Source organism: Podarcis pityusensis (assembly GCF_964106645.2).
Source record: "Podarcis pityusensis genome assembly, chromosome: 14".
Taxonomy (NCBI): Eukaryota; Metazoa; Chordata; class Lepidosauria; order Squamata; family Lacertidae; genus Podarcis; species Podarcis pityusensis.
Genome location: NC_138039.1, coordinates 19880755 through 19897297, shown reverse-complemented (window position 1 = coordinate 19897297; position 16543 = coordinate 19880755). Strand labels below are relative to the sequence as shown.

The 16543-nt window shown below is 43.8% G+C and overlaps 1 protein-coding gene across 1 annotated transcript; it reads right to left on the bottom strand.

The window, feature by feature from the left end:
* Positions 1–301: 301 nt before the first annotated feature.
* LOC308463568 (olfactory receptor 2K2-like) lies at positions 302–1941 on the bottom strand. The gene has a single exon (XM_080982072.1). It carries the CDS (start codon positions 1867–1869, stop codon positions 934–936), a length of 936 nt encoding a protein of 311 aa, XP_080838198.1. The 5' UTR covers positions 1870–1941; the 3' UTR covers positions 302–933.
* Between the last annotated feature and the right edge of the window lie 14602 nt (positions 1942–16543).

Here is a 16543-nt window from a genome sequence, read left to right as displayed (position 1 = left end):
TAAATTTATTGCTCTGCCGACCACCAACATGCGCCCCCAGAAGGCAATGTGGCCCTCACCTGAATAGAGGTTCCTTTTTCCTAATGTAGGCCTTCTCCCCAGTTGCTACCACCTTACCCTCAGCATCCGGATCACCCAGAGGAGTTACTCCCAGCAGGTGAGTGTCTGATATTATTGCAGCCTTTGCGTCCTGTCACATTGACCACCATGGAGGTTCCTCAATGAGAAGTTGTAAAAGTGCCAGGAAAGAAAGAAGGAAGGAAGGAACGCCAAAATCATGCTACCAATTACTGTAGCTACTTATTAAAGTTATGTTTCAGGGATGCTAGCTAATTAGTAAAATAATTAAGACAATAAAACAGCATGACAAAATAGGCTTCACACAAGAGTTCCATATCCTCCAAAGGCACATGGGAAGCTGTGTTGCACTGCTTCATAGAATCATAGAATTGGAAGGGATCCTGAGGGTCATCTAGTCCAACCCCCTGCAATGCAGGAATCTCAACTAAAGCATCCTAGACAGATGGCCATCCAACCTCTGCTTAAAAACCTCCAAGGAAGGAGAGTCCACCACCTCTTGAGGGAGTCCACTCCACTGTTGAACAGCTCTTACTGTCAGAAAGTTCTTCCTGATGTTTAGTCGGATTCTCCTTTCTTGTAACTTGAAGCCATTGGTTTGAATCCTAGCCTCTGGAGCAGGCTAGTTTCTACACACATGTCTCTCTCTATCCTCCATCCAGGCATGCAAGAGGCACCATCAGAATTCAAGGATACGTTCCAGCCAGGCTAAAATACTCAAGGAGGGTGTGAAGTAGGGGTATGATCTGGGGACAGGGAGAGGGCATGGCTTGGGGAGAGTCTGAAGGGCCAGACAGAGCTGGAGGGCCACATTTGGCCCCAGGGTTCTGAGATGCTCCACCCCTGTCTTCTTGCTCAAGGTGCTTTGGTTCTCCTCAGCAGTTTCAGGAGGGCCTCCTTGACATCGTTGTTCCTCAGACTGTAGATGATGGGATTCAGCATGGGGTTGATGACCGAGTAGAAGAGAGAGATCAGCTTGTCCTTCTCAGCTGAGTAGCTGGCCTTGGGCCTCATGTACATGAACATCCCACTCCCGTAGTAGATGGTCACCACGGTGATGTGAGCCGAGCATGTGGAGAAGGCCTTCCGCTTCCCATCCGTGGAGGAGATTTGGAGGATGGCAAAGATGATGCGGACATAGGACAGCAGGATTAAGACAAACGGCATGAGCAAGGTGAACGTGCTCCCTGCCACCATCATGGTCTCATTGAGGGATGTGTCATCGCTGGGACAAGCCAGCTGGAGGAGGACAGGAACTTCACAGAACAGGTGGTCAATGACGGAATTGCACAGAGACTGCTTCATGGTCAAGGAAGGGACCACGGACATGAGGAAGCTGCCAAGCCAGGCCCCGATGGCCAGAGCGAGGCAGGTGCCCTTATTCATTGCCATCGTGTAATGCAGAGGGTTGCAGATGGCAACGTACCGGTCGAATGCCATCACCAGGAGGAGGAGGCACTCGGCCGCCCCCAGGAAGAGCGTGATGTACACTTGCGCGGCGCACAGCTGGTACGAGATGGTCTTCCTGGCCACTAAGAAGTTGGCCAGCATCTTGGGGACCACTGCAGATGTGTAGCAGATGTTCAAGAAGGCCAGGTTGCTGAGGAAGAAGTACATTGGAGTATGGAGGCGAGAATCCAAACAAGTCAAAGTCAATATGGAGATGTTTCCAAAGAGGGTCACTGTGTACATCACGGACACAAGCACAAAAAGGAAGATCTCCAGTTGGGGGTGGCCCAGAAATCCAAGGAGGATGAACTCGGTGAAAATAGTGAGGTTCCTACTTTCCATTCTGGTCACAAGTACCTACCTTAAAAAGCAAGAAGGGAGAAGTCACATTTCCCATAGGATCAAGCTTAGATATTCCAGAAGAACATAAGAAGCTGCTTCGTTGGACCTATCATTGCTCCATCTAGCTCAGCATCGTCTACACTGACTGGCAGCTGATACCCTTGGCACCTCCAAGTAAGTCTGGGAGAGATCCCCCTGCCTGAAACCCTGAAGAAATGCTGCCAGTCAGGGAAGACAATACTAGGTGGACCAATAGCCTGATTCAGTATAAATCAGCTTCCTATGTTCAATGTTTTACTCAGTCCATTACCTGGAAAAATTCTGGAAGACCCCGTACTTCTTCATCATTACCACTCCAGTCAAACTAGCTGCCTCTTGGAGGTGCTTTTTTATTTATTTATTTAAAATTTGTGCACACTTTTCTGTAACATTCACACATCAGACACTTCCTATGCCTGAAGTGTGCCGGCTGGTCATTACAAGGGCGACTGTTTTAAGAATTAGTGTTGAGTTTGATTTCCCCACCTGCTCGTCCCTCCCTGTCCTTTTCCCTTGTGTGACTGTAGTAAGCCTGCAAGCACAGATTGTCTTGTCTGAATTGACTGTCTGTAAGCCAGTCTGGGAGCCTTTTTGGCTGAGGAACGGGATACAAATGCTCTAAACAAATGATAATTTTTAGCTTGACCTTTGAGAGCAGAAGTGAGTGTGCATCTGTACTCAGGGTGTACACTAAAGGAATCTCGTAATGGTGCTGATGGGTGTGAAATGATCAGTTAAGGCTGCAACCCAAACAACACCCTAAGCCAGGGAGATAAAAACAAAGTCAGTGGCTGAAGAAGACTGCAAAGATATTTCACCACCGTAAACAAAAGAAAAGATACACCCAGATAGGAGCTAAGTGCTGGTGTGTTTTTTCCAGCAAATGGAAATTGTGAAACAGCCGCAATTCCACAGATCTGGACCACCCATCTTTTTGCTGGCATTTTTGCAAGCACACACACACACACACAGAGAGAGAGAGAGAGAGAGAGAGAGAGAGAGAGAGAGAGCTATATGCAGCTAAGATAACATTTCATTTGATCGTAAGTTATTTGGTTCACAGCACGCAGTACCCCTGAGCTGAAATATAAACCCTTTGGGCATGAAAGTTTTCAGATGTTGTTACGATGACATCGGCACACATTTGTTGGGTTCAGGGATAAAAGAATACCATCATTGGAAAGATTTGCAAGCAGGAATAAATATATTTACTTGGTCCCCATTTACTTGGTCCCCAAGTATATTTACTTGGTCTCTGTATCTCTAGTATTGGGAATAGGTGGGCTCCTGGCAAGGTAGGATCAGTTGTAAATTGTTGGTACATAATGTGGTATCTGGCATATAGAGAACAAAATTAAACTGTCTTCTCTTGTTTCCCGATCATCCATCTGCTTAGACAATGGAACGGTAGTGTTATAGAGCATCTGTAATTCCCTCCTGAAACACATTTTCTTAAAGGCAGTGGTTTTCAAACAGCAAATTTTGGGGTACACTGGAAGCTAATTAATGGTTCTTCACAATCTGAAGATTAGTAGTGGTGAAATAGCACCCCTGAAGATGGCTTGTTCACATTTGCAAATCCACAACCAACCCTCTTCCGAAACCACATCTGTGAAGGAATGCCTGAGCTGAGCAGCTGAGCAGATAGAAGGTACATGGGATGCTGCCTTATAATTACTGGTCCATCAGGTCTGTACTGTCCACACTGACTGGCAATGTCTCTCCAGAATTTCATGCTGGAAACATTCCAAGCTCTACCTGGAGAAGCTGGGGGTTGAACTTGAGACTTTTGCATGCAAGGCAGATGCTCTTATCTCTGAGCTACAGCTCTTCCCATGTAGATGCACTGTAGATTCCCAGGCAAGTGTTAATTTCTGAGTGACTTGAAGCACTTTTGAACCAGTTGGTGAATTTCTAGCAAAAAGGAAAAAAATAGGAAGCTCCTACAAGCATAATATTTGCCCTCTCCAGCCCTTAAACATATTCTCCAGGGTCCTCTGAATTGTGCAGAGGTTCCTTAGCAGGATTTCGGGGGTTCATTGACAACATCAACAGGACAAAAGGGTCCCTGAAGGAAGACATTTTTCTTAAACCATTGCTCTCAGATAAATACACCCAAACAATCATTATTTCACAAATAAAACTTTGAACTAGGAATACATTCTGACCAACCAACAACGATAAAGAACACTTACATACATGTTTGATGCCTTTAATTCTCTTTTTGTTTCCTTCTCCATCATCTCTTGGTAACAGAACAAGGTGACTGAACTCAAGATGTCCGTTCCAAATATTCAGCAGTGCCTTCCTTATGCAGAACGCTTTTCATGGAAGCCTCATTTACCTCTGCATGACAATTTGGTATATTTTTGGATTTGGGGTGGGGGAGTTAAAGGTACATCTCATGGAAGGGAACTATAGAAATCCAAAATCCCTCAACATTGCATCACTCACTTCCTTCAGCACCCGGGGCCATTTAAGTAGGGTTTAGTTTGGGCTCACTGTCATTAAAGCTTAAAAAAAAATGGCAAGAAGATATTGTTCCTAGAATGAGGAGAGAGTTCCAAGTAATTTTTTTTACTTGAGTTTTTCTAACTGACTAGCAATCCTGGCAATGCCTTCTCTTCTCTGGAATTACTTCTCTCATCAGTGCCTTTTTGTTTCTTACCCCAGAGGGCTAGACTATGGTGAAGGGAACTGATCTGGTTCTGGTCTTCCAGGGAAGCCTTTTACCCCGGAGTATTTGAACTTGTGGTAGGAGTTTTATGGTCTTAGATATATGGTAATGTTCATAACCGCACATACATAGGTCAGCACAGGAAGACCAATTTGGAACCATTTTGATTCCTAAACTGATCAAATGTTTTCTCTGCAAGGTCAAACTGGAAAAATCTCCCCATTGTCTCTTTCCTCACAAATCCTGTCTTAAGGACACATTTAAGATATGAATAGGGTGTGAGCCTGTGACCTGGCCCAGGAAATAAGTATTTTACCACTACAAAAGAATGGCCCGGCTCCCCAGGCAATCCAATCAAGTAACTTGCCAGACAGGAGATAAACTGACAGGAGAAAAACAACATTTAAATTTCTGTGATGTAGGTGGGATGTATCTGAGGGGTGGTCTTGTAGCACCCTGCTTGTGGTTAACGCTTAGCTGGAATTAAATATTCAACGCAGCAATAGAGAAATTAAAATAATAATTTATTTGTCAGACAAATAAATGAGAGACACAGTGGTATATGGATACCAAAGCTCTGCCCACTCCAGCCCTGATGCCCAGCACTTATATTTCCTCAGCCCAGCCCCCTTGCTCCTCCTTTGGCTGCCTCTGTCCAATCAGCCTGGTTGAAATTCCTATTGGCTGTTTGCTAGAACCAATCATAAAAGATACACCCATTTCCTATTACCTTTTATGGGAGACAAAGAGCTATATTTCCTTCTATCCATAAATGGCAGACAAGTAGCCATATATCTTACATTTGCCTCGACCAGGCACCTTAATTATCAGATCATCTTTGCCCTATTGCCCTATTGCTCTATTGCCCTATTGCCCTATTCACTCCAAAACAGATGGCTAATGGTTTTAATTTTTATCTTAAACAGAGATCTTGGGTTCACCTTCTCACACACCATCAATGAAATAAGAATCTAACGTAAGAATCTAACATTTCTTACTTTCTAAATCCTTTGCATAATTACATTTAAGCCAATATATTTCATACATAACATAGATTTTTAGAAGGAAAGGAACTTAGTAAAAACAGTTTCCAAAAGCAACCCCTTAAATTTACACCCCCCTTTCAAGCCAGCTGCTGTTTCTATTAGCTCTTGCCCTTTAACCTTAGGAAGATGTGGCTCGAGTCTGATGGGAGGCACATGGTATTATCTGTTAAACAATAAATTTCACTATTTACCAACTCTTAATTAGTGTTTTTTGCAGCTTGATTGTATTCTGTAATTTGTATGGTCAGTGTGACCTTTTGCTCCCAGCCTGTAATTTCCTTTTACAACCCTGAAGTACTGCTATAAATCAGAGGGGCCCTGTTTAGGAAGATAAACATCTGCCAAAGTACTTAGCCAGCTGGTTTCTGCCTGGCATGAGAGATACAAACATTTACAAATTTTTTAAGCTCATTTTAAAATGCAGACCTTGATCTGATGCCTCAGTTTTAGGTTACACCCCTTCTGTGATGTATGCATAATGTTTCTGGGGGTGGTCTTGATCTAGAGAATGGGAATTTGAAAAGTCTTTATAAGCCTTTGCACAGCATTTTTGGGGGTCCTCTTCCTCTCCTGCGTGTGAGGGGAGCACCCTGTTGCAACAGATCAATAAAGATCAAGCTTACTAGCTGCTTTGCTTCTCAATATTCTCTGGTTGGCCTCTGTTATTTTCTCCTACCAATAGGGAACCTATGTAAGGACTCTATATGGGCTCTTGGATACCCCATAAGGGAAAAGGGCATATTTTTATTTACAACAGATGGCGACCACGCTTGAAGGGACTTTTGGTTACCCGGATTCTGGAAGCGAGGAAGGACTGGTTATCCAGCGCGCACCAGGCAGTTTGCCAGGAGGAATAACCAGTCCTCCATTGATCCCAGGGTCTGGAAATAACTAGAGGTTCAGCGGGGTTAACCAGAGGAAGCAACGCTTGATCAGGCCGGCCTTAAACAACCAGTCAAGAGATTGCAGGATCACCAGGAACAGCACATGCGGAAGTGAGTATTAAGTAGGAAACACGGGTAGTGGGTTAGGTTCTCTAAACCACAGCAACCAAAATTCTTTAACTCTTCCTTTTCCCTTCAAATCTAAACTTTCTACTTTTTTCCTAATCTAACCCTTGAAAATTTGCCTTCTCCTCCTTTCTGTCCCCTCAATCTCACCACCAGCCCTAACCCTTCGGAGTATGCCCAGGGAAAAGTTGTGTGTGACTTCTTTCATTTCCCTTCTACAGTCTATATGCCGACCTATTCCTTCGGAGTTTTGCCCAGAAAAGGTTGAGCTTTTTCTTCTGTACTGAAACTATAACTCCCAGGTGCAGCCGCACCTCTGCCATGGCGATCTTTGTTAGAGATGACCTGTGAGCAGAGAAAGCAAGGGCACCTGATTCCTTTCCTTCTTTGTCATTTCTGAGTCCCAATCTGGCACTGCGCTACGCAAGCGTCCAGTAGGGAACTCTCAGGTTAGATTGTAAGAGGCAGGAGGTTGCTGTGGGCTCCCCGGCTGAGTAATGACCGTAGGGGGGGTTGAGATCGCTTATCGCACTGTTAGCTTAGTAGCCAGGAAAGGCCAACAGCTGTACCAGCCTAGTAAGTCAGGCCAGATGAACGGCGGTGTGTCACAGTACTAATTCTCAGAGTTGTCCAAATTGAGTCTACTGTGGGTTATTTATTGTGTTTCCTGAAAAGTGGGGATAAAACCCCGACTGCAGTATAAAAGTAAAAGCTAGCGCTATTAAAATTCTTAAAATGGGCGCACCTCAATCAAAAGAAATGAACCCGCAGACTCCTGATGGGAAAGAAGCCCAGTTGGTGCTTACTTCCCACCTGGACTCTGACAGTCCCCTTCAATTTGTGTTTAAGAAACGTTTTTCCTGTGTTTAAAATTGTACTTGGGTAACATCCAGCAGCTGCTTATCTTAAATGTGCCATCTAAAATAAAAATGCAATCTTGCTCCAAATTCTAAATATAAGGAAGCCATGTTGAGCCTTATCAATCTTAAACAAGACAAAATGGAGAATGAAGTGTGCAAATGTTTGTTATTTGAGAGGGGCTCTAAAAGAGTTTTCCTCCCAAGTTGTAAAATCCTGTATACGTGCTACTTGTGTTCTGAAAGGAGAATTACCCCACCTCTTCCCTCTATAGCTTAAGTGAGGAGGGTTGATTTTGCTGTAACTTTTGAGTTTGTGAGTCTACATCCGTGTTCCAGTCTATTTCGGAATGTGCTGCAAAGTTAACCTAATGTTTCTGCTGCAAAAGCCTAGTTGAGCACAATGCTCTCTCAAGCTAAAATGCAGTGTATGTATTTCATTAAGCATATGCCTATGAAAGTATGGTGTTCTTTCTAAGAAAATTGTTATTAAATGTAGAGGCTTCCATGGCCAGCAAAATTGTCTATCTGAGTCCAGTCCTGATATCAGTCTCTATAAGACTTCCTGGCCTCTTTTCTTAGAATGAAACAAGGGGGGGGGGGCATTTTCTGTCTCTTTCAGGTTTTTTCCCCCTTTCTTACTTCTGTGCCAGGTAAATTTACTCCCGAGTAAGCTTCCTTTAAAGGAAACTGCAAAGGGGGGGGGGGGCAATCTTTCCTAAGGTACCCTGCATCTCACTTTCCTATGTGTAGTTATTAAAAAAAAATAATCTAGGCTTACTATTCCTCTGCAAGTTCAGGAAAAAATGTTCACTTTTGTATTCCTTTTAAATCAAATCTATGGCTGTTTTAACTATGCTTTATAAGAGATCCTCTCCCTATCTTAGGAAAAATGTTCACTTCAATCTTCCTTTAAAGATAATTTCTCTAGGAACTTGCACTCTTTAGTCTAAGGAAGTAAACTCTCACTCAAACTAGCTTCAAGATCTGCTAAAAGGGTTCTGTATAAAGTTGGGTACTTTTATTTTTTGTTTTCTGCTGCTCCAGAGAAGCGGACACGGAGCAATGGATCCAAACTACAAGAAAGAAGATTCCACCTAAACATTAGGAAGAACTTCCTGACAGTAAGAGCTGTTCGACAGTGGAATTTGCTGCCAAGGAGTGTGGTGGAGTCTCCTTCTTTGGAGGTCTTTAAGCAGAGGCTTGACAACCATATGTCAGGAGTGCTCTGATGGTGTTTCCTGCTTGGCAGGGGGTTGGACTCGATGGCCCTTGTGGTCTCTTCCAACTCTATGATTCTATGATTCTATTTTCCTCTTCCTTTGTACATGATAGGAGCATGGCTTCTGGTCTCTTCAAACAGTTGTGTCTGTGTACATAAGTATGTGTATGTCTCTGTGGAAGTACAAATCTTGCTATGAACCCTGTATTTTAGGGTTGGACTAGATGACCCCAGGGTCCCTTTCAAGGGCCTTGGAGGCCATATATCAACCATACTCCTTGTCGTCCTTTCCAACTCTATGATTCAATACCTCATGCTGTGACTTCACTCCCTGGCACCCAGACCTCTCATTATTGGGACATCACCTCTGTGGAGAGAAAAGCTGTTTTGGGCTCTCCCCCCAAATGTCACTGTCAGCAGCCACTGATCATTATAGGAATTGTAACTTTAAGAACTGGCTCCTTTTTCCTTGTGTCTTTCAGACGGTAAGCCTGAGGCACTACTTCCTGTTACCCTGCTCTTTAGCTTAAAAGACTCTCAGAGTGGCTTACAGGAAAAAAGCAGAAAGGTTTAAAATGCCTGAGGCAAAGAATAAGAATAATAATAAAAGACAACACCATGAAAAGGGGGTGGGGGAGAGAGGAGTAAAAAAAAGCAAGCCAGTTCTTGGAAGTTGCAGATCTTTTACCTAAAACAGGGATGGCCAATGTGGTTCCCTCCAGATTTCGCTGGACTACATTTCAAATCAAGCCCAATCGTTATGCTGTCAGGGGCTGATGGGAGTTACGGTAGGTTCCAGCAACAACTGGAAGGAACCACATTGGCTGTTTCTGGGCTAAAAAGTAGGGTATAGGTGCTTTAAACAGACCAGTAAATAAATATACTGCACTTTCAGAGAATTCTAGAGAGGGTGGGACAGATCTCCAAGTAAGTTTTTTCCCTGAGCTTTCAGATGTTAACGGAAAAATCCGAGGGCTCCCTTGGACAAAAACAAAGACACCAACCAGGATAACTTGGAGCAAAACAGCAGCCTGTAGGCTTGGCCTTTATTGATCTGTTGCAACAGGGTGCTCCCCTCACCCGCAGGAGAGAGGAGGGACCCAGAAAAATGGTATGCAAGGCCTTATAAAGACTTTTGAAATTGCCACCCTGTAGATCAAGGCCATCCCCAGAAACATCATACATACATCACAGAAGGGGTGTAACCCAAGACTACCCCTCAGATACATCACACCTACATCACAGAAAAGGCGGTCTTAAAACAGAAATTTGAATGTTGTTTTTCTCCTCTCGTTGTTTATCTCCTGTCTGGCAGGTTATTTGATTGGATTGCCTGGGTAGCCTGGCCAGTCTTTTGTAATGATAAATACTTAGTTCCTGGGCCATGTCACAGGCTCACACCCTATTCAAACACAGACATACCCTTAAGACAGGATTTGTGAAGGAAAAGACAATGAGGAGGCTTTTCCAGTTTGACCTTGCAGAGAAAACATTTGCTCAGTTTAGGAATCAAAATGGTTCCAGGTTGGCCTTCCTGTGCTGATCTATGTACATGCTTGGTTGGTACACTTATGAACATTACCATATATCTAAGACCATAAAATTCCTATCACACAGAGTCCGCAAACTCAGCTGTCTCTGCCTCCATTGAAAACTGCTCTGTGTCCTCTTTTATCTCTTACACCTCCACCCCACACCCCATAGTATGGATTTAAAGTGTTGGTGTCATTCTTTAAAGTTTGGGGCCAAGTTACTTGAACAACCATCTTTGCCTATATGAACCTGCCTGGAATAAGGTTACTCTAAAGTTTGGCTCACAAACTGATTGATTGATTGTGATACGGAAGGGGGGGGCATGTCTTCTTCACCTTCTTCTTCGCTACAATATATCCATTTATTTCCAGTTGTCAATGTCAAAAGGGACTAAAATCTATAAAATTCATAGAAAATCAACGTGCCAATTTGCTCAATTTCTCTAGGACTCCATGACACCTCCCCTGTCCTCCATAATCCCTCAAGCAAGGTGTCAAGACCCTAGTCCTGTCAAATCGCTCTGCCAAGCCCTTCCTCAGGGCGATGCCAGGTGACAGACTATGCATACATGGACCATTGTCTTCTCAGGATGTGCTTATCTGCGCATATCTCCAGCTCTGCATATTCCCCCCTCCCTCCTCCATATGTTAATCCGGTGTAACCCAACCTCTTCCTAATGTATTCATGATGTAACTGGGATGTATTTTGCACTGTATTCTGGGACATGGAGGGAAATTTCAAAAGTTCATGTCACCCCTTTCTCGCTGTTCAATCTCGCCTTGAACCTGTTGCGCAATAAACGCGGATCTCCAGCAACTTGCTCCTGTCTCCGGCTGAGCTCATTTTCTTCCGCAGGGACCCACGGACTTAGTCCGACGAGCTGGGTGGCAGAGTAACCCCGCACCCAGATTTTACCGTAACAGTTGATTGATTGATTGATTGATTGATTGCATTTATACCCTACCTTTCCTCCAGAGAGCTCAAGTTGGTGTACATTGTTCTCGCCATTTTATCCTCATAAAACCCCTGAGAGGTAGGTTAGGCTGAGAGTGAGTGACTGGCTCATGGCCACCCAGTGAGCTTCACGGGTGGAGTGGGGTCATGGCCAAATGGGGGTTTGAACCCTGGTCTCCCAGATTCAAGTCCGACACGCTAAAAAACTGCACCATATGTAGTTCAGAATATTTGGAAGGCATCTTGTTTTACTCCTGATCTAACCATTAGCATCCAATGAGAGAAGGCACATCAGTCGGACATCCCAAGCTATTAATGCTCCCTTGTCAAGTCCAAGACTCTGGGAAAGCATTGCCTGTCTCTGGCCCTCCATGTCATTGGACTCGAATCAGCTTTAGCCAGATGGCAGACTTGATTATGGAATGCCTCACTTTTCCTTAGGACATCCCTATTTCCATCGGAAAAATGTTGGAGGGTATGGAGTTATGCGACCCCAAGACAAGGAGATAAGTAACTATTCAACCTTTGGAAGACATCTGAAGGCAGCCCCGTATAGGAAAGTTTTTTTAATGTTTAATGTTTCGTTATGTTTTTATATATGTTGGAAGCCACCCAGAGTGCTTGGGGCAACCCAGATGGGTGGGGTATATATAAATAAAAAACATTATTTTATTTGGAGAAATGTTGGAGGGTATGGCATGGCCAATGGCCAGGTTACGATGGAAAGTGTAGCCCAACGATATCTGGAAGGCCTTGGGCTGCCCACTCCCTGAGGCAGTGCATGGCTCAGTCCCTAGACTCATTGTCCCACAAGATACAGCATCTTCTAGGAATGCAATGAGATGCACAGAGACGCTGAGCTCATTAGCAATGGACAATCCGGTAGCATTGGGTGCAATTAAAACTGAATGTTTTCAAATGCAGCAATCGCTCTAAAGTTTGCAATAAGAATGGTAATAAGTCCAAATGGGCCCTATTAAAAAGTTCGGCAATACTTTGCTATGGTTGACATAGACTGCAGACAACAGCTAGAAGTAGATTTTACTGGGAAACCCTACTGCAGGTTGCCCTATATACTAAGGTTGGGGGTACAGAATGGGGGGTGGGGTACAGAAACCTGGGGAGAATGGTATGGAATGCAATGCAAAGTCTAGAATGCTGAACAGGAACACTCCACACAGCAACATTTTATTGCACATCCTGTTTGTACCTCCTAACAGCAAACTCAGGGCAGATCTGCACCATGGGTTGAAAGCACATTTGATGCTCATTTATAGCATATGGTTTCCACCAAAGAATTCTGGGAATTGTAGTTTTGGGATGCTGTGAATGGCAGCTCAGTGAGGGGGAAACTACAGTTCCCAGGACTTTCTGTTCTCTGAGCAACTGTACTATGTAGCCAAAATACCCCCCTACATGCACACAAGGGAGATAGCAGCAGCCTAAGGAGGAATGGAGCTAAGATTTGCAGAAGTATTTGCAGCCCAATAAGGACTGAGTATGCTCAGTGAGCATAGAAAATTGAAAGGGGAAAACCAAAAAATCAGAGAGGGAAAATGGAATGGAATAGGCAGAGGAGGGTATGGCTGGCTATAACCCCTGAACAGGAACATCCACACTGCTTCAGTTAAGGCATTTTTAGGGTAATGCCTCTCCCACTTTAGCCTCTGTGCCTGTGTAAATATCTGCACTTTTGATGTACAAGCACTAGAAATGAGTGAGAACTTATTTGACTTGAACTGAGCTGAATACATGAGTTGCCAAAAATCTGTAAAGAGAAAAACGTGAGCCAGCTTCATCCAGAACCCCATGTGGTGCCTTAAGAACAGGGGTAATCGGTGCTAAGGGACCAATCAGCTTTGTGGGGTGACACATTCTCCTTAAGGAAAGAGGCTGCCCCAGGAGAAATTGCCGCAAAGTTCATTTATGGAAATTCTCCCTGTTTGGCTCACCAAGCCAAAATCCCACTCAGACAATAAACTTTGCAGTATGTGTTTGACTAGTGCCTGGGGAATCATATAATTTAGGTGGGGAGAGGAGGGAACCTGGGGGTCATCTTCTTGAACTTTCAGTTCAATGCAAGATCTAAGCGTACAGGATTGTCCTTCAAAAGGGCTTGCCAATTTGGTGGACTCCAAATCCCATGAGCCAACAGCCAGCATGGCCAACAGCTAGGGATAAGAACATTATTTTTATATCGCACACCTAATCCTGGTTGTAGTCATTAACAGCCTTACGTTCCACAAAGATTTCTAACCCTCTTTTAAAGTCAACCAAGTCGGTGCCCATCACTGCTTCTTGTAGTGATGAGAATTGTATGAAAAGTACCTAAAAGAATGCCTTCTCTAATACCAACTACCTTGGACCCTACAACTTGACAGGGCCTTTTCAGTCGTAGCTCCCTGGTTGTGGAATGCCCTCGCTAGTGAGGTGTGCCTGCCTTAACCACTATTAACAGTTAGGAGGAATCTAAGCATTCCTGTTGACACTGGCTTTTGGTGGATGAAGAATACTGTTTCTGGAAACCTCAAGATCGTTGGAGGGAAGAACCTTTGTAATTGTAATTGCTTTTGGAATGTTTTAATCTAGAGATAGGGTTTTTTAAAGTTCTGTATCTGTTTGCCACCCTGGGCTTTTTGGGGAGGAAAGATGGGGTAATCATCATCATCGTCATTTATTATTTGTACCCCGCCCATCTGGCTGGGTTTCCCTAGCCACTCTGGGCGGCTTCCAACAAAGATTAAAAATACATTAAAATGTCACACATTAAAAACTTCCCTGAACAGGGCTGGCTTCAGATGTCTTCTGAATGTCAGGTAGTTGTTTATCTCTTTGACATCTGGTGGGAGGGCGTTCCACAGGGCGGGTGCCACTACCGAGAAGGTCCTCTGCCTGGTTCCCTGTAGCTTCATTTCTCGCAGTGAGGGAACTGCCAGAAGGCCCTTGCAGCTGGACCTCAGTGTCCAGGCAGAACAATGGGGGGTGGAGACGCTCCTTCAGGTATTGCTGCTGATTATGATAACATAAGAAGGGTTTGCCAGTTCAGGTCAATGGCCCATCTAGTCCAGCCAACCAGATGCTTGTGGGAAGCCTGCTAGCAATTCCTAGCAACTGGAATTCATAGGCATAACACTTCCAGCAGTGGAGATAGGCATCACAGCTAGTAGCCACCAATAATCCTTCCCTCCATGAATTTGTCTGAAATCTTCTTTTAAAGCCATCTAAGTTAGTAACCATCACTGCCTCCTGTGAGAATGAATTCCATGGTTTCATAGGTCATAGAATCAGAGTTGGGTCATCCAGTGCAACCCCCTGCAATGTAATGCTTTAGATACATAAACATAAACAAGCACAAACACTGGCTGGTAGCGTCTCTCCAGAATCACAGGCAGATTCCACCACCACAGCCCCACAACTTCACCTGGACATGCTGGGAATTGAACCTCTGCCTCTTGCAGCCTACGCTGGACAACTGAGCCCCTGACCCTTCCCTTAACCTAGTGAACCCCACAGGCACATCAAGGGAACACATTTAAAGCACACAGCTTCCCCCAAAGAATCTTGGGAATGGGAGCTTAAGGGTGCTGGGAAATGCAACTCTGTGAGGGGCAAACTATAGCTCTCAGGATCCTTTTGGCGGGAAATTATGCTTTGAATGTGTGGTGTGGATTCACACTAAAACACTAAACCCTGTTGACACAGTTGAAGCCCACAGCAAAGCAACTCCACACCACACCACCAGAAGTGCTTAAATGAAGGGCTCTCGTCCATCCTGTTGTTTCATGTTGATAGAAAGCTTTCTGTACCTCCACTATTTCTCCATAGCCCCTATGATGTTCAAATCACCACCTTCCCATACTTTCCTCTCCCTTAATCCAGATTTTCTCATACCCTCTCCTTTCTGGACTATCCCTGGTATGAGAAAATCCAGACTGTGGAAGGGGAGAGAGTGGGAAGATCTATGATTCTATTATTTGGTGGAGAACATCATATGGGCAACAGAGAATTAATGGAGGTGCAGGAAACTTTCTATCCATGTTAAACAACTGGATGGATGAGCACTACATTTCAATATGGACAGCCTGGATAGCTCAGTTGGTTAGAGCACAGTGCTGATAACGCCAAGGTTGCAGGTTTGATCCCCATATGGTACAGCTGCAAAGTCCTGCATTGCAGGGGGTTGAACTAGATGATCCTCAGGATCCCTTCCAGCACAATTCTATTATTCTATGCAATTAGATACAACATTGATTTTTCTACTTAACTGTGATAGATGCATCCGGATGGGCATGCAAAATACCTGCGTATCTAACTATGTGCTAATCTAGTTTAATTGCACAGTTGAGTTTGCGAGCCCTGTATCCCCAAAGAGTTAGCCCATTTCAAAGGTCCTTTAGAAAATATGTTTCCTCCAGAGTCTCTCTCTCCCCCTCTCTCTTGGTGAAAAACACCAAGAAGTTCTCCCCATGATTGGTATTAGATTTGGGGAGAGGAAATGGTTTGAATCCACTGTTTCTTTCAGAACACCATGAGAGTCCAACAGCATCTTAAGCAAGAGGGAAGTTTTGCTTCATCAGTCTTATATGGCTGAAACTTTCCTGTGATTCTGAGGTTCAGAATTAGGGAGGTCTACAAGAGGAAAAAGAGAAACTGCTTCTGCATACAGACTCCGTGCTGAGAATGTGATGATGACATAAAAAGCCATTCCTTCAGGTAAATGGGGGGGACGGGGACGGGACAGAAGGGGAGACAAAAAAAACACCCTGATTCCTGTTCCATTATGCTGACTGCAATTGCCAGTGTAACATTGCAATAATGTCTATATGAATACCACAAGATCTCAGCTGGAATTGTGTGCACCGTTGTGGTCACTGCACCAAAAGAAAAGAAAGGAGAAAGGCTCAAAAGGTGCTGAAAGGGGCAACCAAAATGATCAGGGGACTAGAAGAATTATTCTACAATAAATTATTATACAATACAATGTTCCACTTTGGAAAAAGTTGAGTTAAGGGAGAGGTATGATCTTTTTTTTTGTTTTTTAATTAATATTTATTAACATTTCAGAAAAAATAAAATCACATTAACAAACAAGAGAAATTTAAAAAGAAAAAAGAAAAATACACAATAGAAAATACAAAATACAAAAAGATAAAAAAGGAAAAAAAACAGTTAAAAACAATTCCGTCTTTTCATAACTTCTTTTACATTTACTTGTTTCCTGGACTTCCTTATACCTCCCTCTTTTGTATTCCAATTCTGGTTGTTAATCCAGCAATTTCTTTCCCTCCTTTTCAATCCCAATCCTTAATCTTAATATAATATAACATTAAATATTT